Below are 24,351 nucleotides of genomic sequence, written 5' to 3' on the forward strand. Positions count from 1 at the left end.
AATAAAGGTGTTCAAGGTGGTGATTTAGTGAGTTAAGGGATGCAACATTAAGGGGTTAAGGGGGACGTATTATGCGGCTACTTGCGAGTGGCGGTGGAGCAAGGTAAGGGCTACAAGTTTGTGCAATGGTAATGGTATGTGTAGCTACAAAAGTGTGCGGTGATAAGGTTCTTTTAGATGTGGATGTGCGGCAAAGGGTTGGATATTTCCCTTCCTAGTAGTGTCTTGAGTTTTAAACCCAATGGTAGCACCTTTTTTTATCCTAAGTACTTGTACTTAAAGTAAACTGAAAAAAACTCCAAAAAATTAGTATTTTGGTAAAAAAAATTGACCCTTTATTTAACAAAACAAATAAATAATTTTTGGACTACTTAGAAAAATATTTTTTGAAAAATTACATTAAATTAATTTTCCAAGAAATATTGGAGAGGTCACAAATGGTCCCACTTAAGTCTCAATCTCCTAGACAGAATTTTAATTAATGTAATGATCTAAAGAAAATTTATCTGAGCCTACCATTTTATTCAAAAATTTTAAAAACTGACTAAAAATATAAAATAATGATAGAGAAAGTGAAGAGAACTCCTTCAATGTCATTGGGAATGTCACTAACTAAGGCGATGTCAAAGGGCCATTTGTCATGCCAATCATACCCATCTAGAAAGAAGAAATAATCTTGCCCAGCAATTCTTTTCAACATTTGTTCAAGGAAAAGAAACAGGAAATGATCTTTCCTAGTATCCTTGTTTAGCTTCCTACTAATCATCCAACTTGTGTCCGTTTTTGTCAAAATCAACTCATTATGATAATTCGTAATAGTAGTAGTTTCAGCCTTTTCAAATCTACGCTCAACAGGGCTTACCCAATAACTGTAGGAATCGGGATAAATGACTCTAGCCTCTAACCATCGAAACTTGAATTTTCCTAGATCAAATACCCAAGATTTGGTCAATCTCCTCATTCCTTCATTTAATTATAATCCAGGTGGCTTTTCAATGGATGCATTTGGTATCTTGAATCCTTGTGATGAAAATTCTAATAAACCAAACCGATATTTCGAAATGACTTCCTTCGAATTTGCTTCTAACGAAACTGAACATTCATTATCTTCATCGCCATTCATCGGATCACTTAATAACATGCGTTCCAATTCTGGGGAGACTAGCGATTTCATCTTGGAAAAAACAGAGCAATCTTTAATCTCATCAGGGGATTTAATAGCATTGAAGACATTGAAAGTTACTATGTTATCGTGAACCGTCATGTTAAGTTCACCCTTTTGTACCTTGGTCAACGTTCTTCCAGTTGCCAAGAATGGTCTCCCTAAAATGATAAGAACTTCTTTATCTCCTTCAAAATCTAACATAGTGAAGTCAATAGGAAAGATAAATTTATCGACACGTATCAGTATGTCTTTGATTTTTTTCCTTGACGATGTGCCAATGACCTATCCGCCAATTGCAGTGTGACCGCCATTGGTCTGACCTCTCCAATCTTCAGTTACTTAAACACAGACATTGGCGTCAAGTTGATACTTGATCCCAAATCACATAAAGCCCTTTCGTAGTAAGAATCTCCTATGTTGTATGGTATGGTAAAGCTCCCCGGATCCTTTATTTTTGGGGGTAGCTTGTCTTCCAGTAATGCACTGCACTTCTTTGTCAATGCTACAGTTTCAAAATCCCCAAATCTTCTCTTTTTGGATAGGACGTGCTTCATAAATTTCACGTAATTTGTCATTTTCTCAAAAGCTTTTACCAATGAAATATTGATGTGAAGTTGCTTGATTATGTCTAAAAAATTCTTAAATTAGACTTCCTGCTTTTGTTTCTGAAGCCTTTGAGGGGAAGGTGGTGGAGGATTCTTAACTTGTATTGGGCAATCCTTCTTCTGCACACTTTTTCTACATCTAACATAGGTGTTACTTTATCATAATTGACCCCTTTAAGGATTACCTCATCAGAGTTCACAGATTCTGGTTTTTCTAAAACTAGAGTTTTAATAGTTGGTTGAACCTATTCTTTTTCTTGAGCTTCAATGGACTCATCTTCGACCTCGATAACATTGGGCTCTATTGTTTTTTCGCTATGCAGAGTAACCGCTTTGCAATGCTCCTTGCCCGGATTTCTTAGGATTTTTGTCACTAGGGAAAGCGTCTTGTGGTCTGTTTCGTAGTTCGCTGGCTATCTGACCCATTTGTTCTCCAAGTTCTTCAATGTTGCCGCTTGTCCTTGAATTAGCGATACTTGGTTTTGAATCATTGTGCCATTCTTCGCTATGTACGCTTTCAACAAGTTCTCCAAGATATTGGAAGATTCAACTTAGGATGGGTTTTGAACTTGCTGATTAAATTCTATCAGTTAACTTGGCTTCAATTGCATGTAAGTGTTGCTACAACCCGCTCTTCGGTTACTCCATGAGAAATTTAGATATTTTCTCCAAGAAGGGTTATAGAAGTTTGACTACGGTTCTGGCCCATTTTGATTCTGATTCAAATTTCCCACGTAATAGATGGACTCTAGGTTTGATGGGCCATTTTCGAACATATGCCCATCTTTACAGAAAACACAAGAGATGTTGTCAAATTGGCTAGGCTGTTGTCCTGTTAGATTATTATTGAAACCATTAGTAGTAAGATTCTTAAGCATTAAGGACATGAAAGATACTTGAACTGCAAGGGATATAAACATATCAACTTCATGTACTCCTAAAACTCTATGTCCTGTGGTGGCTCGGTTGGTTGGTCATTAGTAGTTGTTACTAGTGGTTATCTTAATAATCTCATAAGCCTCATTATAAGACATAGACAGAAGTGTTTCATTCACGAAAGCATCCACCATCATCCATGTGTGTGTGTGTTGAGACCATTGTAAAATTATCCAGCTAGATGCAATACGGAATTCCATGATGAGAGCATTTTCGTAATAGTTCTTTGAATCTCTCCCACGCCTCATACAAGGATTTATCATCTATTTGTTGGAAGGCAGTGATCTTGGTTCGCAACTTAGCAGTCTTGCTAGGTGGAAAGTACTTCATTAGGAAGCCATCTAACAACTCTTGTCATGTTGTAATGGAATCAGGTAGCAATAAGTTCAAGCAAGCTTGGGCTCTATCCCTCAGTGAGTATGGGAACAAATTCAACCTTAGTGCATCTTTAGGTACACTGTCTAACTTGAGGAATCACTCACCTCCACAAACAATCTAAGGTGAAGATGAGGATCTTCAATAGGCATTCCACTGAATTGGCTCATTGTTTGAAGCATTTGGAACATAATCGACTTCAGCTCGAATTGTTGTGCCTCAATCTCGGGTCTTCTAATTTAGAAATTAAGTTCATTAAACAGTGGCACAACATACTGTCTTAAGGCTCGATCCCTGTCATCAGCAATAAGGATGGGATTCTGAGCTTGATTTTCTCTATTTCCTTGATTCTGGTTCTCAAGGCTCATTCTTCAGTCCTTCTTTGAGCTGCTTGTCTTCTCTTTTGTCTAAAATCCCTTTCAATTTCCAGATCTACAGGGAGTAAGTCAATAATTTGATCAATACTCATAAACACCTAAAACAATCATAGAAAATAATGGAATTAAAATTTAACAGAAAAAGAAACCAAAATGCAAAATTAACAATTTCATAAATAATGTCTTTTGAAACAGTCCTTGGCAACGGTGCCAAAAACTTGGAATGACGAAAATGTGCAAGTGTACACAATCGTATCAAGTAATAAATGACAAGAATGTCGAGTTATCGTATCCACAAGGAATGTGCAACAAAATATTTATGAAATGTAAAAATTAAACAAATTGTTAGATGGAAATAAATGTTTTGAATATGGTGATCTCAAAACTAAGAATTAACTAAGTAACCAATTAAAAGTAAAAGTAAAATTCCAATGCATGATTTCTAAAAAGGTTTTAATCAATATGACATACGTGTGTTAAATTAATTTTATTCTTCAACTTAAAATTATTAAAACTATATTCTTGTTGTTAGGAATAATTTCATGGCAACTTAGTATTTTGTTAACATACATACATACTAAATTAATCAATCTTTAAAACATATTCCTATGTTGGATTAATTTAATCAATTTTTGTAAACAAGTATAAGATAGAGTGAACTAAATATGTTTCTATAATTTAATGACAACAATCTTACAAGTTATATAATGCAAGAATATTGTTTAATATGATTGCTAAATTAACCCTCAATTACCTTAGAAGATTAAGCAGACACCAATTAGATATTGTGCAAATTAATTATAATTTCAATCGATTAATAATGATTTCGATAGTTATCTTACAATTATAATGCAAGCATAACATGTGCATGATTTTATCTAATTGAACAACTTGCAATCAATCTAACACAGACATGAATTAAGTCATTTTAATTAAAATTGAAGCATCAAAATAATAAGTATTCATGTTTTTTTATCACAAAATAAACTGAAAGAAGAAGGGAACTAGAAAACAAATCTCGGTGTGATAAGCTGTAAAAGTAACATGTTTTTAATCCCACTCTTGATGCATTTTTAGATGATTTATTATGTACGTTAGTGAATTTGATGCTCCTAATCCTTTAATTTCATGTTTCTATACTTAGGTGAGCATAAGGGAGCGAAAGGAGCGAAAAACAAGCCAAAATCGGGCAGAAAGAGTTATTTTCAATATCCACATAGCCTGGGCATTTCCACACGGGCTGGACACATGCCCATGTGCCAACCTGTGTCAATTTTGTACCCTGTTTCCCAAACACGCAAAAAAAAACCCAATTTTTAAGCTTTATGAGCATTCTAAAGTCAATAAACACCAATTAGAAGAAGACCTAGGCGATCACTCAGAGAAGATTGAAGAAATTACTCGAAGAGCACCATCGAAGCCAACTCAGATGCGGATCTCCTTCAAGATTAAAGATCTCCTTTTAACTTCTTTCGAAGTTTATTTGAATTTCTTTATGTCTTGTAGTTTTTCTGACTTCGAGATGTTTTCATTTCAGATTATAAACTAAATTCCCAAGATACCTAGGGAAGATGAAACCTATGATGAATCTTATTATTTGATTTCTGAATTACATGATAAATACTTGATTCTTGTTCTCAATTATGTATGCTTATTTCATGTTTTAATATTTTTGGGATATTAATTCATGTTTAATGTGCTTATTTCAATGGAACAAAAGTTACTGTTTAAGAGTAGATCTAGCATAATTGAGTGGAGTTGCATGCAATCCTAGAAATAGTTAGACATAAATCTACAGGATTAGAGTAAAATCTAATAGGGGAATCCATAGATCGAGTTAATACGGCAATAGGGGTTTTAATTAGAAAGAGATTTCAATTAATCAACTTAGAGTCAGTTGTTCTTACTCTCGAAAGAGATGTTAACATAATTTAGGGATTTCTACGAATCAAGACACTACTGAATAAATCGTTTAATTCAGATTCAGAATAATAAGTGAAGTTTAGGTGGATTCTTTCTTGGGTATTGTCTTTCTCTTTGGTTATCTTCAACAATTTCCTATTTCATTTTTCTGTTGCGTTCTTAGTTAAATTAGATTAGTAAAATTAGATTAAAAACCACCACTTCAATTTATCAGCTAAATAATAGAAAAATGGTTATTCCTAGTATTTTTAGTCCTCATGGATACGATATTCTCTACTCACTATAGTTATATTATTGTTCGATAGGTGCGCTTGCCTTTGTTGTAATTATAGTTAGTTTAATGATCATCACGGTGTTTCTCCGAAGCTAGACTAGCGTGCTTCCCTTCCTTTCTGCTTGTTCTGTCGATCAAATACCTTCACGAATGCTCAATTGCTGGTGCTCCAAAGGTTGTGATAGCTCTTTTTCAAGAGGGGAAATCGGCAAATGGAAGGCAGAAAATTGGGAAGGTAAAGAGAGTGAATGAGAGAAAGGTAAAGAGAGTGAATGAGAGAAATGAAGGAAGAGATGAGTGAATGATGAATGGTGTGAATAAGTTGATGAGAATTGAGGATGTGAGTAGAGGTATTTATAGTAGGAGATGGTAGTTTGTATTAGCTAAAAATAGCAGTCAATCCCCCTTCCCATGGTCGGCACTTGATAGTAGGGAGAGGGATTGAGATGGCTTTGCTAAATTTAGCTTAATGCCCAAGTGAAAATGCACCAAAAGTGGATGGGTTAAAATGGGTTTAGCCGAAAGTTAAGGGTTGTTTTATAAATATTATAACCAGCTTAATTAGCTTATTTGGGAAGCAATTGGGTCAGAGTTTGCATGAATTATAATTTAAGCTCAATTTAATTATTTTATAATAAAAGCATAAAATTCGATAGAAATTAGTTAGAGTTTGCATGAATTCATGTTCAAAAGGTGTTGAAAAAGTCTATATATTTTAGTGTTTTCAGTTAGTTGGCGTAGAGGTGCTTGTTGCGATGCATTGAACCCAATTGCAAGTGGTTCTTTTAGATGGGGTTATCTCTTGGGGGCCCTCGACTTGACGAGGGCTTGATCCAATCGCTTCAGAACCTTCGTTTGATCAATTTTACGTATAATGCTATCAGGAGATTGTCTCAAGGATTATTGTCTTTCACAATTTCCTAAATCTTATGTGATCCATTTTTACCTCCAACAATGTCAACAATTGAACTATAATTTTAAAATAAAAATTAAGATGTTCTAATTTTTAACTTTTTAAATATAAAGACCAAATCTCAAACATTGCTAAAGCATAAGGACGAACTATATATTTTAACCTAAAAATAAAACAAAAGATATTTTAGTGTATTTTACATAATAAAATGGGCCAGGTGAGCAAACTTGAGACAAGTAAAAACATTTTTATTAAAACTCAATCTAAACCAATTTATATAGGTCACACCTACCTTTTACTTTTATTTCCTAATATTAATATTAAAAAGTAAAAACAACTAAAAGAGAAATATATATAAAACATTAATCAAATGGGAAAAATAAGGAAATAAATCTTGGATCATAAATGATAGGTATGGCTTTTGCCTCGATGCCTTTTTCCATTTGTATAATGCTACAGGTCTTGATATATTAGTTTACGATTCATAAAACATATACTACCTTTTTTTTAGATAAGTGCCTAATTTGGGTTTTTACAAAATTATTATAAAAAATAAAATAACTAAAATGTTATCTTTTTTATTTATCAAAATATACCAAAAACAAAAACAAAACACAGTAAAAAAAACACGACAACGATCGATCAAAGCCAATCACATTAGCGGCACCAAAGGTGCCAAAGTGATTAACTGACCAAAGGTGCCAAAGATATTGGCTGACGGACTAAAATGTAACTCTCTGCGTTTCAAGGACGACATGCAAATTTACCATTTTGAATTTTGAAAGTGAATTGCTGCATTGCATGTGTGGAGCGCACTAAAATTGAAATTTAGCTAATTGCCTTCTAAGCCCTCCTTATTTATTATTTTCTTTTTATTCCCCTTCAACTCACTTTTTTATTTAATAAACAAGCCCTCAACCTATTTTTGTAGTTAAATAAGCTCTTAATCTATGATTTTTACTCATAAAAGCCTTTTATTTTATTATTAAAGTAAATATTTTACCTAAAGTAATGCTATTTAAAAAGAATAAACTAATTAGCATTTTATGTATTATTTTGGTAATTTGATGAGAATAGTTTATTAAATAAAAAATTTACTAAATTTGATGAGAATAGTTTATAATTATAATTTATTTTTCTATTTGGGTTACATTTATGGGTGATCGGTTTTATTATTACTTCGGTTTTAATAAGGCATGCACGGTATTTCTATTAATTTTTTAATTAAATCTAATATTAGTTAAGTGATAATTAAGATACTTAGAATTCTAATTAAGTAATAACTCTATTTTACTTTAATAAACTATTCTCATCAAATTACCAAAATTTATAATATTAGTTATGTGATAATTAAGATACTTAGAATTCTAATTAAGTAATAACTCTATTTTACTTTAATAAGTTTATTAAAAAGTAATAACTCTATTTTACTTTAATAAACTATTGCTTTTAGGCTTAGTTTAGTAATGTTTCAAAAATGTTTTAGGAAAAAATGTTTTAAGGAGAAGTAAAATTTATGAGTAAAATCATAGATTAAGAGCTTTTATGAGTAAAAATTTAGGAGAAGTAAAATATATTTACTTTAATAATAAAATAAAAGGCTTTTATTAGTAAAAATCATAGATTAAGAGCTTATTTAACTACAAAAATAGGTTGAGGGCTTGTTTATTAAATAAAAAAGTGAGTTGAAGGGGAATAAAAAGAAAATAATAAATAATGAGGGCTTAGAAGGCAATTAGCCATATTTCAATTTTAGTGCGCCTCTCACACAGCGGAGCAATTCACTTTCAAAATTCAAAATGGTAAATTTGCATGTCAGGTCCTTGAAACTACAGAGAGTTACATTTTAGTCCGGTCAGGCCAATCTCTTTGGCACCTTTGGTGCCGCCAATCATTTTGGCACCTTTGGTGCCGCCAATGTGATTGGCCTGATCAGGCTATTGTCAGGTTTTTTTTTTTGCAGGTTTTTGTTTTTTTTTGTATATTTTGGTAAATAAAAAAAATTTATAATATTTTGGTAAATAAAAAAAAATAACATTTTGGTTATTTTTTATTTTTTTATAATAATTTTGTAAAAAACCGCCTAATTTATTGTCATTTACTCTCTCACACCCTTTTTATTTTCTGTCTTATATAGCGTCCAATTTGTAAATTCCATCAAAAGCAAAACCTTTCGCTTCATTTCCATCTTTCTTCAAAAACATCTCATAGCTCAGCTTATTGCAAGTCTCTATTCTTTGGATTTCTTCTCACGGTTCCTCAAATGGTATGAACAATTACATTTTGCATCTACTTTTTTATGTCTCTACGCTTAACATAAATTCATATAAATAATTTGTAAAATTCAAATGTTCTTAAATCATCATCGTCATCATCATCATTTTAGGGGAAAAAATATTCTTTGTTTTCCTTTTTCAAAAATCTATTTTATTGTCTAATTATTGCTTATATATGATTCATTGTCCCTACTCAGAACTTCCCTAACCAAGCTATTTTTTGGTGCTAGAAAGCAGGTTTTTGATAGGGAAAGTTGTTTTATGATGATATTCAACTTGATTAACTTTTTTTAATATATATTATTTTGAAATTTTAAAATCATTTGTCTTTCTTTTTCTTCAATTTGGAAAAAAAATTAACATAGATAGAGATATCCAAATAAAATTACAAGTGAAGGAAAATGTTTATTTTTTTGGTTTGATTTGATGTTTATGTTTGCTATTTGATTTGGGTTTTTTTCAAAAGTTGGCATTGGCCTATGGATGGTTTGTTGTTAGGGTGGGAATCCATGAGCTACGTGCATTGCAGTTTTATCATTCTATAAACCCAATATTGACATATGTCAACTTTACATTTACTTTACTCTCAGTTTCTTTTTAAATAGAGAGAGATGGTAAAATTGGACATATTCGGGGGGTTTTCCCTTTAATTAGGTTATTCCATATTTGGACTTCTCCTAATATAGGACAATATATAGATTCCACATTTTTTTTGATGATTTTCTTAAGATTTCTAGGTAATAAATGTAGAGATTTCTCTGTATCATTCTCATACAAACAATTGGTACATTTATGATATAATTTATTAAATCTTAGAAGAATTTATTAAATGTTACAAAATGTTAGAAGTTAAATCAAATGGGTATGTAATCGTGTCCCTCATTTCTTTAAATGTTTTTGCGGTAAGCACAAATTTTGTTATTTTTTGTTTTAAGCATGGGAATTATTTAATTTGAAATAATAATAATTCCATTCCTCTTATACGATTTAGTTTTATTTTTTAGTTATTTAGAAATTAAGAAAATTTAAAATTGTCGTTACTAATAATTGTTGATTGTAACATGTAATGAACAGGTAACAATAATTAAAGATGAAAAGAAAATATTTCTTTCAAGGCCACTCTCAATAAATGGTGACTCAGAGGTGGATTATGTTTACAAGGCTCCTAAGTCAATCCAAAGAATTTCAAGTCTTTTCAAGAATATAAAACCAGGCTTTGATCTCACCAACTTCAAGGCAAGTCAGCTCTTTTTTTTTTCTTATAACATTTATTTTTATTTTCAACCCAAATTAATTGATATTTCAATGTCCCATGCCCTATGATGCTAATGCATTTATTGTTATGTAGAAAATACATATTGAATTATCAAATCAAAACTTTAAATCATACCATAGTTCTTGATTGATAAGTTATCCAAAACTAATTAATCATATACTCTTTTCCTAGGTCACATTCCTAGATCCCATAATTTCTAAAACTTAATAAATTATTCTTGATTTGAGTTATTCTTTTTCTTTTAAGAGAATTTAAATAAAATATTATACCTAAAATATAAATCCAAACAAAACTTTAACCCATATTTTTTTCATTGGTGTATTTTGTAGGAAGGGTGGAATATTTAAAAGAAAAAATATTTTATCATTTATTGTTTAACAGAGTTGAATAGTACAAGGAAATAAAATAAAATATTTGATAAATGTATAATTTTGAACTAACATGCATTCACCTCTTATCATTCTAAATTAGATTTTTTTTTACACTGTAGGATAGAAAATAGTCATCTTTCTTGTTTTTCCCTCCCACTTTCTTTCGTATCAAGCATATTCAATATTTATTTTCTTTTCACTTTTCATTTTATTATTCTATCAAGCCACTTCTTTACTAACCAAGCACACCATTAACCTTCACACTTAACCTGACTTGATAATTTATATATTCCTTTATATGTTTTACATTTATTTTAGTTTAATCTAATTTTTGGTCCACATTGATACCTCTACTAAAAAATATTAAACACATAAATATAAAACCTTAAGACCTAACTTTGAGCCAATCATCTTCATCCACTTTTATTGAAAAACAATAATTGATTTTTTTATTGTTGATTTAAAAGTTTTTTCTAATCAACCATTGCCATAATGGTAAAGCTAAAGCCTTTAAGAATTATAAGTCCCAAGTTGGAGTCTCAATATTATTTTATAGCAATTTCTTTATCACCCCGATATTGTCAACCTTGAAGATTAAATCAGTAACTCTCCTCATTCTTTCATTTTCAATTCACTCTCTTTCTAAATCCTCTTCTTATTCTTTAAATTAAAACTAATATTTTGATGTGTTTTTTTCAAAGTTGAATTCTGTTCAACTCTTTCATGATGTTGAAACCCATAACTTAGATTTTTTTGTCATATATAATTGATGTTTTATCAAAGTGAAAGAGAAAAATTCAATTAGATCCTTTCATGATTGCTTAAAAGAATTTGTATGAGTTACTCCAAGAGGATCAAGAGTCATTTAATCAAAGTTTTGGTACTAAATTCAGGGTTTAATTAGAAAATGAAATCAATTCCTTAACTATTGGAAAAAGAAATAAGTTTAGCTGGTTCGTTGGATTGTTTTGGGTTATCATTTTTTTAGATTGTTTCAAGGATTTTTGGGTTATTCAAAGATTGCTTTTGGATCCTAAAAGTAGCTCCAAAGAGAGGAGATTTCCTCAAATTTAGATATCATGGAATGAGAAAATAAGAAGCTTTTTTTGAGAAATTTTGAAGGAAAGTTGGAGTTTTGAGACATGAGTATACATTTATCGATTTGGAGATGGGTTTTAGACAATGATTTCTTGAGTTTTCAACTCAACACCCATCAACAATGTAATTCTTTAAAAGAAATTCCTTGAAATAATTTCTTTTTTGAATAGTTAAAGAATTGAACTGAAAGGGTTCTTTGATCTAAAATTAAATGTGGTAATCGGATATTTAAGTTATTTTAACTTTTGTCCTATTTTTAAAAATATATGACAATCAAAACAAAAATTAAAGGATTATGTCAAATAAACTGACTGATTTAGGGTTAAAATTTTTATAGTGTTAACATTTTGGGGTTATGTATTTAATGATTTTCTAGTATAAGTATTAACATAGATAAATAAAATAAAATGTAGATATTAAATTGGATTTAATTGTCAAGTTTAAGGGTAAACCATTACATTAATTATGATCCATGAACTAAATAAGAACTAAATTGACTCAAAAAAAATAAAATGGATATCTTTTAACTATGATTGTACAAATAGATAACAAGAACTAAATAATAAATGAGCACGAGGAGATGAGGTAGAATAAGAATCTACAAAATATGAATCAAGAGAGACGATTTAAAATTTCTAAGAAATTATTATATTTTTTCCATAACTATCAAATAGTATTGAACAGTGGTTTATATCATTGGTACATAAATAGTTAAGTTTACAAGATAACTATTGAACTTCAAAAAAATAAATACAGCTAAAGTCAACAATAAAATAATAAATACTAAATAAATAAACAACCTGTTTATTGATTGATCTATGTCAATATTCCTCGGGCTAGATAATCCTACTCCACAAGGATTAAAGTTGGGATATTTTTGCTGCAAGTCATACAACATCTCCCAAGAAGTACTGTCAAGGAATAATTGGTTTAACATGGATTTCATTCCGAAACAACGCAATTTCTTTTTTTCATTTTTATTGAGATAAAATCTACACTGGTATTAAAGTCAAAAGTATCAATTTCGAGCTAAAAAAGTGTCCATGTAGCTCAGATATCGATACTTACCAAGGGGGCTTCAATACCTTAGCTAAAAAGTAGTCATTTATAGTAATTATATTTGCAGGTCTTAATACTTTTAGGTAAGTCTTGATACTTGCAAGGTAGGTATCAGTTCTTGCACTGTAAGTATCGATATCTTGCCCTTCTGGATTGTTCTATAGCTACTGACTTACAATGTATCAAGTCCTAGATGTTTAGTATCAATACTTAGTTACCAAAATGCCTTAAAAACATTTTAGACATTTTGAAATATTTTGGTATTGACTCAAAAATATTTTGAACAAGTTGAAACACATTTAAAAGCGCTTTTGTGCATTTTACAAATCTTAAAAATACTTAACATCTAAATGACTTAGTGGTAAATTTTACCTTAAATATTGTTATATAAAAAGCTTAGAACATCAAAACTAATAAAATTTAATGGGAATAAGTTGGTGATATAAAATTTTGATTAGGACAAAATATACATGCAATGATCATGAAATTGTAATGTTAAAATTAATAATAACCATTAGTATTTTTCTTGATGTGGTTCTGGTTTAATTACGAAATAAAATAAAAATTTAAAATCTCAAACTAAAGCAAATTTTATTATATGTAGACATTAGTTTAATATTTATATTGGAATAATCTCAATATAGATTAATTTGATAATTTGCTTAGTTTAGTTATTCAATTATATATGATTGTATATTAATTGATTGTGATTGTAATTTGTGGTAGTTGAAAATAAAAAAAATAAAAAAAGTTTTTTTTTAACTTACAAAATGGTAAAAAAAAAATTATTTTATCATAATTTGTTTTATCGTCAACAAGTGTTGGGTACAACAGTAAGATGTTTCACTGTTAAGAGAGATTAAAGTTCGAACTTTGGAGATAACATTGTTGGAAGGAGCAATCATAAATCCCGAAATGATTAGTCTCTATATACCTTAAAACAAACATGGGGATACCTTGGTCCTACAAAATTATTCTTTAAACAAAATCAATCAAAGAGTCAACAAAGAAAAAAGCAAAAATAAAGACTTTTTTTTTTTAGTTTTTGATGTCTTTTCGTTCAATTAAAAAATATAAAGAAAAACTGTTAAAATTATATTTAAATTGTTAATTGAACTTTAGCTCAGTTAGTGTCATTATTGTTGCTACAATAAAATAGACGTGAATTCGAATACACTTAAATATGTACTATTCTCGATTTAAGGGTTTAAGAGGCTTATGTGTACCAATAGAAATTACATAAAAAAATTTGTTTAAATTATGGATTTGATACTAGAAAATATAAGAGAAAAATGAAAATGTTAATAAATATGTATGATATTTTGAAAAATAAAATACGTATGACTTTCCATTCAATATGTAAATCCTTTTAGGTACATTCAATTTGCAATTTCAATAGTAGTGAAACTATAATTACTTAAAATTCTTTATAAGTTTTAAAAAATACAATAGAAATGATCTTTATATTAATCTAAACAAATTCACATAAAGAGAGAAAATTAGAAATAAGAAAGGTTGGAAGAGAAGAAACAGGAAACTTAAGTTACCTCAATGTGAAAAATAATACTGTTGATGACTTTATTCCTGGTGAAAGTCGGTATACAAACTAATGGGTATATCAATGTGGGTGTTATTGTTTGTACAGCTGCCACCACTATTCAACCTTCCAAAGTCTCATCTTCAGTGTTATGGGGAAACAGTTTATTGCATGGGCACCGACATGCTAAGTAGATGTAATCAAGCTGATAGCCCTGTGGACAGATTCATATCGGTTGTGGCTTGGAACATTTCTACGTTGCGACCTCCCATATTTGGGTTTGCCCCTTACAACCCAATCCTTGGCGAGACTCACCATGTCTCAAGGGCAAATCTGAATGTCCTACTTGAGCAGGTATTTTCATTTTTTGCTTCAAATCACTAACTTCAATTTTAAAATTTCTTTTTTAATATATTGTTTTACAACAATGGTAATTAGTTATTGCTGTCAACTTTCTTTCAGATTTCTCACCACCCGCCAGTTTCTGCTCTTCATGCAACTGATGAGAAACAAAAAATTCAACTTATTTGGTGTCAACAATGTGTTCCTAAATTCAATGGTTCGTGTCTCATTTTCTTGTTCTGTCAATTTTATAATATTTCAAGCAAATTTGCCAAAATTACAGCCTAATAACGTCAAAATGTTTTGTTCAATTTGAGAGTAATGATTGCATAGTTTGATGTAATTGCTTATTCTTACACTCTTAAAACACCAAAATATTTAGGTATTGCGGTGGTAAATGAGGTGATAGGGAAGAGACAACTTAAGCTCCTAAGTCGTGGAGAAACGTATGAAATGAACTCTCCAAACCTCTTAATAAGAATTTTACCGACGCCTGGTGTTGATTGGGATGGAGATGTTAGGATCAGGTGCCCAGAGAATGGCCTTGAAGCTGAGTTACACTATGGACACAAGTCTTTTCTTGGGCTTAGAGGAAGTCATAGATCTGTCAAAGGAAAATTCCTTGAAACATCAACTAAGAGGACCCTTTTTGAATTCAACGGCAACTGGGATAGGTATATATTTACCTTCTAGATAGATTTCAGATGTGAGATCTCATTCTTCTTTTAATTTTCCTCCTCCCTTCACAACAATTGTTGGGTCTATTATTACAATCTTAAGTCAATATATTTATATATACTTGTTAAAATTGTTTGATGTAGTTGTAGTGATATGAATTGTTTATGCTTTCATGCAGAACTGTTACAATGAAGGACAATACTAGTGGAAAGCTGACAGTAATATACAATGCAGAAGAAGTTTATTCAGGGCTGAAAACGCCTACTGTTAATGATTTACAGGTAATTGTTTAATTTTTTTTACTACTTTCCTAAACTTGTAAATTGTTTAGTACAGCATCTCTACTAATTAAACCTTATATTTAAAATAAATTAAAATGTAAAATGTAAACACTTATTTTGATATTTTATAAATTTTAATATCATTGCACAAACTGTTTCAATCCATGTTACCGGTATTTATAGCACCTTAACTTTACCTCTTTATATTTATACATTTTATTTTGATACTTGCATGTATATTATTATCATTAGTTTCAAATTATATGTTCTATTATTTATTAAATATTATTTTCTAAATTATACATATGTTTGAAATATGTAGTTTTCGTATGAATATGATAAAATTACTAATCACTGAATATAAACTAGAAAGCTTCGTTATTTTTTACGCTCCCCTCCCCCCTCCTCACATATATAAGCCCCATTTTCTCGTGTATATACAAATTTCTTGTTCTCTTTTTGTTGGCTAAGTATATACAAGGTTGATGGTTGTGTTTCGTATCTATTTCCTTTCTGAGAACTGTTAGCAGTTTATTTCTGTGGCTTTTCCATTGTAATGCATTTAAAGCACCTGATTTTCATATTTCGTACACAATTACATATGTTCATGTTTACGTGTTGGATCTTGATCTTTCCTTTTTGGTTATTTAGGGAGTACGGTCAACAGAATCTGCTGCAGTATGGAGTGAGTTAAGCGAGGCCTTAATGAGGCACGATTGGGAGAAAGCAAATGAAACAAAGAATGCGGTGGAGGAGAAACAGAGGGAGCTGTTGAGGGAAAGAGAGTCAAAAGGAGAAACTTGGGTTCCCCAACATTTCACTTTGACTCGCAATAAAGATGGAGTCTGGGACTGTTTACCAATCCATCAATGGGTTCCACCTGCTCCAATTATTGTTCCTCTCTCATAAGCTAAATTACTAATTAATTAAGATAAACAAACAATTAGTAGCTTATACGTAGTTCTATGAATCCCCTCTCTGGGCCTCTTACTTGCACTATTAAAACTCATAAACAACTGGAATCTGACCCTACTAGTTAATGGCTAAACTCCTGCATGTCATGTGTTGGTTTGTGTACTAAGACTAAGCGAATTAGCAATGAGATATATGCCGTATTTAAGTTGTCGAAACCATTTGTATTTTGAAAAACAAAAATTAGTTGTCGATGAAAATTGGAGTCGCCACCAATCTTTTATTGAGGTGTGATTGGATCACCTAAAAACAATTTTGGTCTACGAGTTTTTAGAAAAACGGGTTCGGGAGTCAGTTACGTTCGAGGAAGGATTAGCACCCTCGTAACGCCCAAAAATTGGTACCAAATTGATTAATGAATGTCTTAACGTCGAGAGTTAAAAATATGATCCTTAGTAGAAACTTTAAAATTACATTACTTATTTAGTCTTTTCTCATTTTGGAAAAAAGAAATGTCACACTCAATGCGTTAGGGCACGATATTCTACTTCTCCATAAATTAGTTTGTCCAAAATACTCGTGTAATAAAATTTAAGAGAATATTCATTTGTTTAAAATTTATAAGGAAATCGCGGCCCAATACGTTAGGGCACAATTTCTCAAAATTCTAAGCATTGAATATTTCCTTTATTGTTTTTTAGAAAAATCTTTATCTAGAGAAATCAACGCGTCACATCCAATACGTTAGGACACCACATGTTGAATTCTCGATGACAAGCTTTATTTTGTTCGATTAAAGAGCAATTCTCGATTGTTAGATTTTACGAAGAAAATTGGAACCCAATACGTTAGGGCTCAATTTTCTTGAAAATCCTAAATACGAGTATTATCTCTATTTTGAAAATTTTCTATTTTTAAATTCAAGTAAAAGATGATGTAATTTTATATTGTATGTATAAATGTCGCGATAACAAATACAACAATAATAAATACAATAATGGCATAGAAATAATATAAACAAATAAATGAACGAAACTAATATTCCTAAGAAAAAATAATTAATGACATGCAAAGTATCAAATAAACAAGCAAGATAAAAATAATATAAATGAAAACACAAATTAATAAACAAATGAAATAAATAAAAAAATAAAATAAAGAATAAATAAAAAAGTACATAATATATACATTGAACTTACGAAGAATAAAAAGACATGCACATGGATTTACATATAAAATCTAGAATTATAAAATTTATAAAGAAAAATATATAATGTATTTATGAAAATGAAGAAAATACATAATTATACATATATATATATAAAATAATAAGAAATGCGTTTTTTTAAAATAAGTAAGTATTTAATCATTTTAAAAACATGAAAATATATGTATATATATAAATATAAAAATATTCATTAAAAATATAAATATAGAAAAATATTCTTAGAAATAAATATAAATATATATACATATATAGATTTTTTAAAAATTAAAATTACATATATATATATATATAAAATAATTACATTATCAATTAATTAAAAAATAAAGAAAATAAAAAAAGGGCTAAATTGAACTGAAGACAAAAAAATTTGGGGCAAATTCGTAAATAATTGAAGATCGGAGGACCATATTGACCTCTAAAAGGGCGCCGTTGCAAGTTGGACCAAATTGAAATTGAAAAAAAATTAAAGGCGAATTTTAAAAATAAAATAAACTTAATTGTAAAAGTATTAAAAGGCAGAGGGGATAAAAGCGCAATTTACCCCTCCGCTCAAAAAATACGCAGATCCTAGGCCGGGTCGGGTCGGAGTCGGGTCGGCCTTCCCAAAACGACGCCATTTTGGGCGTCTGGGGGCTCTCCAAAATGATACCGTTTTGGTACCCTATAAAAGCCCCTATCTTTTCAAAAAAATTCATTTTAAACCCTATTTTCAAAAAAAAATCCTTTCAAAAAAGAGCTCTCCCCCTCAGTTCTCCAGCGTCCAGTTTGGCCATCGGCCGATCATCGGCCACCGCACCGGCCGTCGATCTCCGGTACCGGCATCGCCGTCTGCGGTGGCTGGAAATGGGGAAAATCCCCTATTCGGTTCCTTCGGCCTCTCTAAACCCAAATCTGGGTTTGGAGTTTTCAAAATATCGACTCAAACCGCAAAGAAGTCAAGGAAACCCTTCGGTTTCCTGCCACCGATCCTCGGCGTGGCTCCCTCAAACGCTTCAGCGCTGCTTCACAGTCCAAAGAAAGGTGGTTTCTTTCGTTTTTATATTATTCGTTTATAAAAAATAAAATAATAAATATAACAATAGAAAAATAAATAAATATTGTAAATGTCAACCTTTTTGATCGATTTGCCCTCTGTATTGAACTCTCGGTTTGCTGCGAAAATAATAACTTTTTTATTTGATTTTTTTGGGTCCTCTTTACAGTATTCTTAATGGCTTTTTATAGCCATAATAAAACAAATAGTATAGAAAGTAAATATTGTTTACATCGATTTGATTCTCAATCTTTTGATTTTTCTTTCCATATATTGTTTTTTTTCTCTTCTTATCGTGCAGGTAAAGCGGGGATGCGGCTCTTGCGGATCTTGGCTGCGACGCGAGGCTTACCCCAGAAACCCTAGGGTTTCTGAAACTGCTTTTGGCCCGGGATTTATTTTCGGCCTCTGTTTATTTCAGTTTGGGCCCTTATGGGCCTGTTTGTAATTGGACTCTGTATTTATTTTTTCATGTAGGCCGGGTAAAATTTAGGTGTTACAGTTGCCCCTCTTTGCTCGTTATCGTGTAACGGGAACGGAGCAAAGACTTTAAAAATGCCCAATATTGCCCGGTCGTGCTTGGCCCTTGGTACTCTTCTTCTTCAAGTAGCCTTATTCCTTCCTACTACATCTTCAGAGGTATAGGAACTAATGCTTCAATCTACTCCACTGCAATGCCATGGAGATAGGATTCGTACATTGTAGTTTTCTCAAAATTTTGCTATATTTAATCTGCTCCACTGCAACTTTAGAGAGATAAGACTTATAGCTTCAACTTAATCTGCTGCAACTTAAAGATGAATTTGATGCGATCTGCTCTACTGTAATTTCAGAGAGATAAGATCCATCACTCTAATCCACTCCACTACAACTTTAGGGAGACGGGATTTCTTTATTTAGTCTGCCCTACTGCAATTTCAGAGGGATAAGACTTGCTTTCTTGAGTCTGCTCCACTGCAACTTTAGGGAGATAAGACTCGATGTGATCTACTCTACTGTAACTTCAAAGAGATAAGATCTGTGGTTTTAATCCACTCCACTACAACTTCAGGGAGATAGGATTATTGGCTTTAATTTGCTCCACTACAAATTCAGGGAGATAAGATTGGCCATCTTCAGTCTTTCAATGTTGGGGAAACAAGATTCGCCGTCGTAGCTTCAATATGTTCCACTACACCGCCAGGGAAGTAAAATTTTCCGTTGCGGCTTCAATCTTTTTAATTGCAATGTTGGGGAAATGAGATTCACCGTCGTAGCTTCAATCTGTTCCACTACACCGCCAGGGGAGTAAGATTCGCCGTTGCGGCTTTAATCTATTCCACTGAAATGCTAAAGAGATAGGGTTCGCTGCCCACAGCTTTAATCCGCTTCGCTTTAGCTATTTCAAGTCTTAACGCCAGGGAGATAAGATTCCCTGCCCTCAGCTTTAATCTGCTCCGCTGCAACACTAGGGAAACAAGATTCGCTACCTTTAGCTTTAATCTGATCCACTATAATGCTAGAGGAGTAAGATTTTCCGTTAGGGGCTTTAATCCATTCCACTGTAATGCCAAAGAGATAGGATCCGCTGCCCACAGCTTTAATCCGCTCTACTTCAGCCAATCCAAGTCTTAATACCAAGGAGATAAGATTCGCCGTTGTGGCTTCAATCTGCTCCGCTACAACGTCAGGGAAGTAAGATTCGCCGTCGTGGCTTCAATCATTTCCATTGCAACGTCGAGGCGATAAGACTAATGTTTTCGATCTGCTTCACTGCCAACACAAGAAGGCGAGATCTGCTATCTTCAACCTACTCCACTACTGCTCAAGGAGTTAAGGCTGAAGTTTCACCTGTTTGTTCTCTGGGGAACATGACCTATTCAATTCATGAACCTATTTATGCCTAGCGATTAGGATGTCATGATCGAAATGAATCAAATGCTCCTAACTAGACATGTATGAATGACATTTGAATAAATGCAGAATGTCATTTTTTCGAGAATGATCCCTCATTATCATTCACATTATCATTACTCAAAGTTTATTAAGGCTTTATCGCTGACGTGCTACAACGCCTTTTTGCTAGGCTGGCATCTCCAAAGAAACACTTAATCAAATTGCCCCCACCGTGACCCAAGGGTAGAAAAATTTGGCTTTTCCTCAATCTTATCGTAACTCAAGGATGCAGATCATGAAACACCTTGGTTCTTTACACCCTTCCCCGAGTATCATACTAAATTCTTATGTGCAAATGAAGAATTTCTTTTCTAAAGGGAACTTCTTTCTATCCCTTGAATCTTTGCCACTAATCAAGATTTCTTGTTGTCTCGTTCTATCAACATTTGACAACAAAATTCGAAAGAACATTTTTAATTTAGACTTTTCCTTCTTCGTTTTAAGCTTGGTGCGTTCTAAACCATAGTCCTGTTTCAGGTTACTAAATTATTTAGAAATTCCCAGAGTAATATGCAAAACTCTTTTTGTGAAAGTTTATTAGTTCATTAATCATTATTTTAATGCAACATGCTTACAAAAAGATCAAAATACTGACTAAGAGATAAATTAATTCGAGGCATAACTCGAATAATAGAAAAAGAATTTATTGGTAGAAAGTGTCTTGAAAAAAAAAAGTATTTAAGATCATCAAAGAATGAAGTATTACAAGAACAAAAAAATTCAGTACAAGTAATATGAAGACTAGGTGCCTTGGATATCGCAGCTTGAACTTCTCCGACAAACTAAGAATCATTTTAAGTTTAAGAGATCCACAGTACTTTGTCGATGCCCCAAGACGTTGTATATCCTTTTTCTATTGATTTAGGTGTAGCAGGATCACCACATGCCCCAATCTGACAATGTTTGAGCCGCACTTTTCGTGTTTTCAACTCAAATCCCATTTGGTCTCAAGGCGCCCTTTGCGGGTTTTCACCTTAGCCTCTCTTTTTTTGCATCAAAGCACCCTTTGCGGGATTTCACTTTGATTCCTCCTTTTCCTTCAAGTGAAATATTTCTTAATTGAAACTGAATTTATAGGATTCGGTCAGTTTTTACCATCCATTTCTCTCAAAATCAAAGCACCTCCAGAAAAAGTCTTTTTTACAACATAATGTTCTTCCCAGTTTGGCATCCATTTCCCTCACAAATCTTTTTGTAGAGGGAGGATTTTCTTCAACACCAAATCCCCCTCATGAAATTCTCTAGGACGGATCTTTTTGTTATATGCTCTCATCATTCGTTTCTGGTACATTTGACCGTGGAGAATAGCTTTTAGTCTTTTTTCCTCTATCAAATTCAACTAATCATACCGAGATTGGATCCATCCAGCCTCTTCCAACTTTAACTCGGCCAATACTCGGAGAGAAGGTATTTCAACTTCAATGGGTAAAACTACCTCCATCCCGTAAACCAAAGAAAAAAGTGTTGCCCCATTAGAAGTCCTGATAGATGTTCGGTAAGCAAGAAGAGCGAATGATAACTTCTCATGCCAATCCTTGTAAGTTTCAGCCATTTTCGCCACAATTTTCTTAATATTTTTGTTGGCTGCCTCCACTGCACCATTCATTTTTGAATGATACGGTGATGAATTATGGTGTCTAATGTTGAACTGGTTGCAAACTTCCGCTATTGTGCTGTTATTCAAATTCAGCGCATTGTCAGATATGATCCTTTCAGGCATTCCATATCGACATATGATCTCTTTCTTCAAAAACTTACTGACTACTGACTTCGTGACATTAGCATATGAGACTGCTTCTACTCACTTAGTGAAGTAGTCAATAACCACAAAAATGAAACGATGTCCATTAGAAGCCTTCGGCGATATTGGCCCAATGACATCCATCCCCCACATGGAGAAAGACCATAGAAAAGTCATAACATGAAGAGGTGAAGGAGGCGCATGCATTTTATCCCCATAAATTTGGCATTTATGGCACTTCTTGCCATAATTGATGCAATTTCCTTCCATAGTGGACCAGTAATATACGAATCTCATGATCTGTCTAGCCATGGTGAATCCATTGCCGTGTGTTCCACAAATACCCTCATGGACTTCTTCTAAAATTTCCTTAACCTCTACAGCATCCACGCATCTCAACAGTACTCGATCCTTTCCCCTTTTGTATAGAATCTCTCCATCTAAAACATAGTCAATAGCTAGTCTCCTCAATGTCCTCTTATCATTCTTCATTGCCTGCTCAGGATATTCGCGATTCTTCACATATAAAAATATATCTTGGTACCAGGGACGATTATCATTCTCCACTTCTTCAATACTGTAGCAGTGGGCCGGGATCTCATAAATACTAATTTGAATGGGCTTCATGTCCTCTAATTTATTTACTTTAATCATGGAGGCTAAAGTAGCAAGAGCATCAGCCATCTAATTTTCTTCCCGTGGGAGATAACAAAAGGTAATGTTGTCAAATTCTTCAATCAATTCCAGAACCAATATCTGATAACAGATCAACTTGGGGTCTCTTGTTTCTCATTCCCCTCTTAGTTGGTATATTACCAATGCTGAGTCTCCGTATACTTCTAGTGTCTTAATTTTCCACTCTATGGCTGCCCGGATACCCATGATGCAAGCTTCATATTCAACCATGTTTTTGGTGCAGTCAAAGTCCAATTTACTGGTGAAAGGATGATAATCTCCATTTGGAGATACCAGGATTGCCCCAATCCCATTGCCTAACGCATTCGAAGCTCCGTCAAAGTTTAACCTCTAAGAATGATTTTCTTAAGGATCCTCTTCAGTATTTGCTACACACATCAAGTCTTTATTTGGGAATTCAAAGTCAAGAGGTTCATAATCTTTTAAAGCTCTGCTAGCCAAGAAATCTGTTATCGCACTCCCTTTGATGGCCTTCTGACTTACATATACTATATCGAACTCGGAGAGCAAGATTTGCCATCTAGCCATTCTCCGATTCAACGCCGTTGACTCCGTCATATACTTTAAAGGGTCTAATTTTGAAATTAGCCAAGTCGTATGATAGAGTAAGTATTGCCTCAACCTCTTTGTCGTCCAAATCAATGCACAACATAAATTTTCGATAGACGAATATCTCATTTCACAATCAGTGAATTTCTTACTGAGATAGTATATTGCCTTTTCCTTCTTTCCAGTCGCATCATGTTGACCTAGCACACATCCCATGGAATTGTCGAACACCGTTAAATACAAAATCAAGGGTCTATCTGGGCTAGGTGGTGATAGCACTGGAGTATTGAATAGGTATTGCTTTATCTTTTCAAAAGCTTTTTGGCATTCTTCATTCCAAACACCTGGATTATGTTTCTTTAGAAGACGAAATATGGGGTCACATTTCTCGGTCAACTGTGAAATGAACCGAGCAATATAATTCAGTCGTCCTAAGAAACCTCGAACCTCTTTCTGAGTACGTGGTGGCTATAAATCTCGTATTGCCTTGACTTTGTCTGGGTCAATCTCAATTCCTTTTTCACTGACTACGAAGCCTAACAACTTTCTTGACCTGGCTCCAAAAGTGAATTTTGTTGGATTGAGTTTGAGCTGAAACTTTCTTAGTCTTAAGAAAAATTTTCTCAGGACCTACACATGCTTCTCCTCTGTTCTGGATTTGGCAATCATATCATCAACATAAATCTCAATCTTTTTGTGCATCATGTCATGGAACAAGGCTACCATAGCTCTCTGATATGTTGCTCCCGCATTCTTTAATCCAAATGGTAT

The 24,351-nt window shown here is 32.5% G+C and overlaps 1 protein-coding gene and 1 non-coding gene across 2 annotated transcripts; both read left to right on the plus strand.

Moving 5' to 3' along the window:
• The first annotated feature begins 2,899 nt into the window (after nucleotides 1-2,899).
• LOC128032154 (small nucleolar RNA R71) lies at nucleotides 2,900-3,005 on the plus strand. Its single transcript, XR_008188283.1, has one exon. It is a non-coding gene; the product is annotated as a small nucleolar RNA R71 (small nucleolar RNA).
• Nucleotides 3,006-14,269: 11,264 nt separating this feature from the next.
• Nucleotides 14,270-16,612, plus strand: LOC105790925 (oxysterol-binding protein-related protein 4B). The gene is made up of 5 exons (XM_012618736.2): nucleotides 14,270-14,539; nucleotides 14,648-14,744; nucleotides 14,910-15,201; nucleotides 15,384-15,486; nucleotides 16,138-16,612. Exons 1-5 carry the CDS (start codon nucleotides 14,270-14,272, stop codon nucleotides 16,393-16,395), a joined length of 1,020 nt encoding a protein of 339 aa, XP_012474190.2. The 3' UTR covers nucleotides 16,396-16,612.
• The last annotated feature ends 7,739 nt before the right edge of the window (nucleotides 16,613-24,351 follow it).

The sequence above is a fragment of the Gossypium raimondii genome, chromosome 8 (assembly GCF_025698545.1).
Source record: "Gossypium raimondii isolate GPD5lz chromosome 8, ASM2569854v1, whole genome shotgun sequence".
Taxonomy (NCBI): Eukaryota; Viridiplantae; Streptophyta; class Magnoliopsida; order Malvales; family Malvaceae; genus Gossypium; species Gossypium raimondii.

Bases quoted from the DNA above. Each gene is read 5' to 3' on its own strand.
- LOC105790925 (XM_012618736.2), top strand. From the start codon at position 14,270: ATGTGGGTGTTATTGTTTGTACAGCTGCCACCACTATTCAACCTTCCA. The intron at 14,745-14,909 runs GTTCGTGTCTCA...CAAAATATTTAG, and splicing joins ATGTGTTCCTAAATTCAATG to GTATTGCGGTGGTAAATGAG. The intron at 15,487-16,137 runs GTAATTGTTTAA...TTGGTTATTTAG, and splicing joins CTACTGTTAATGATTTACAG to GGAGTACGGTCAACAGAATC.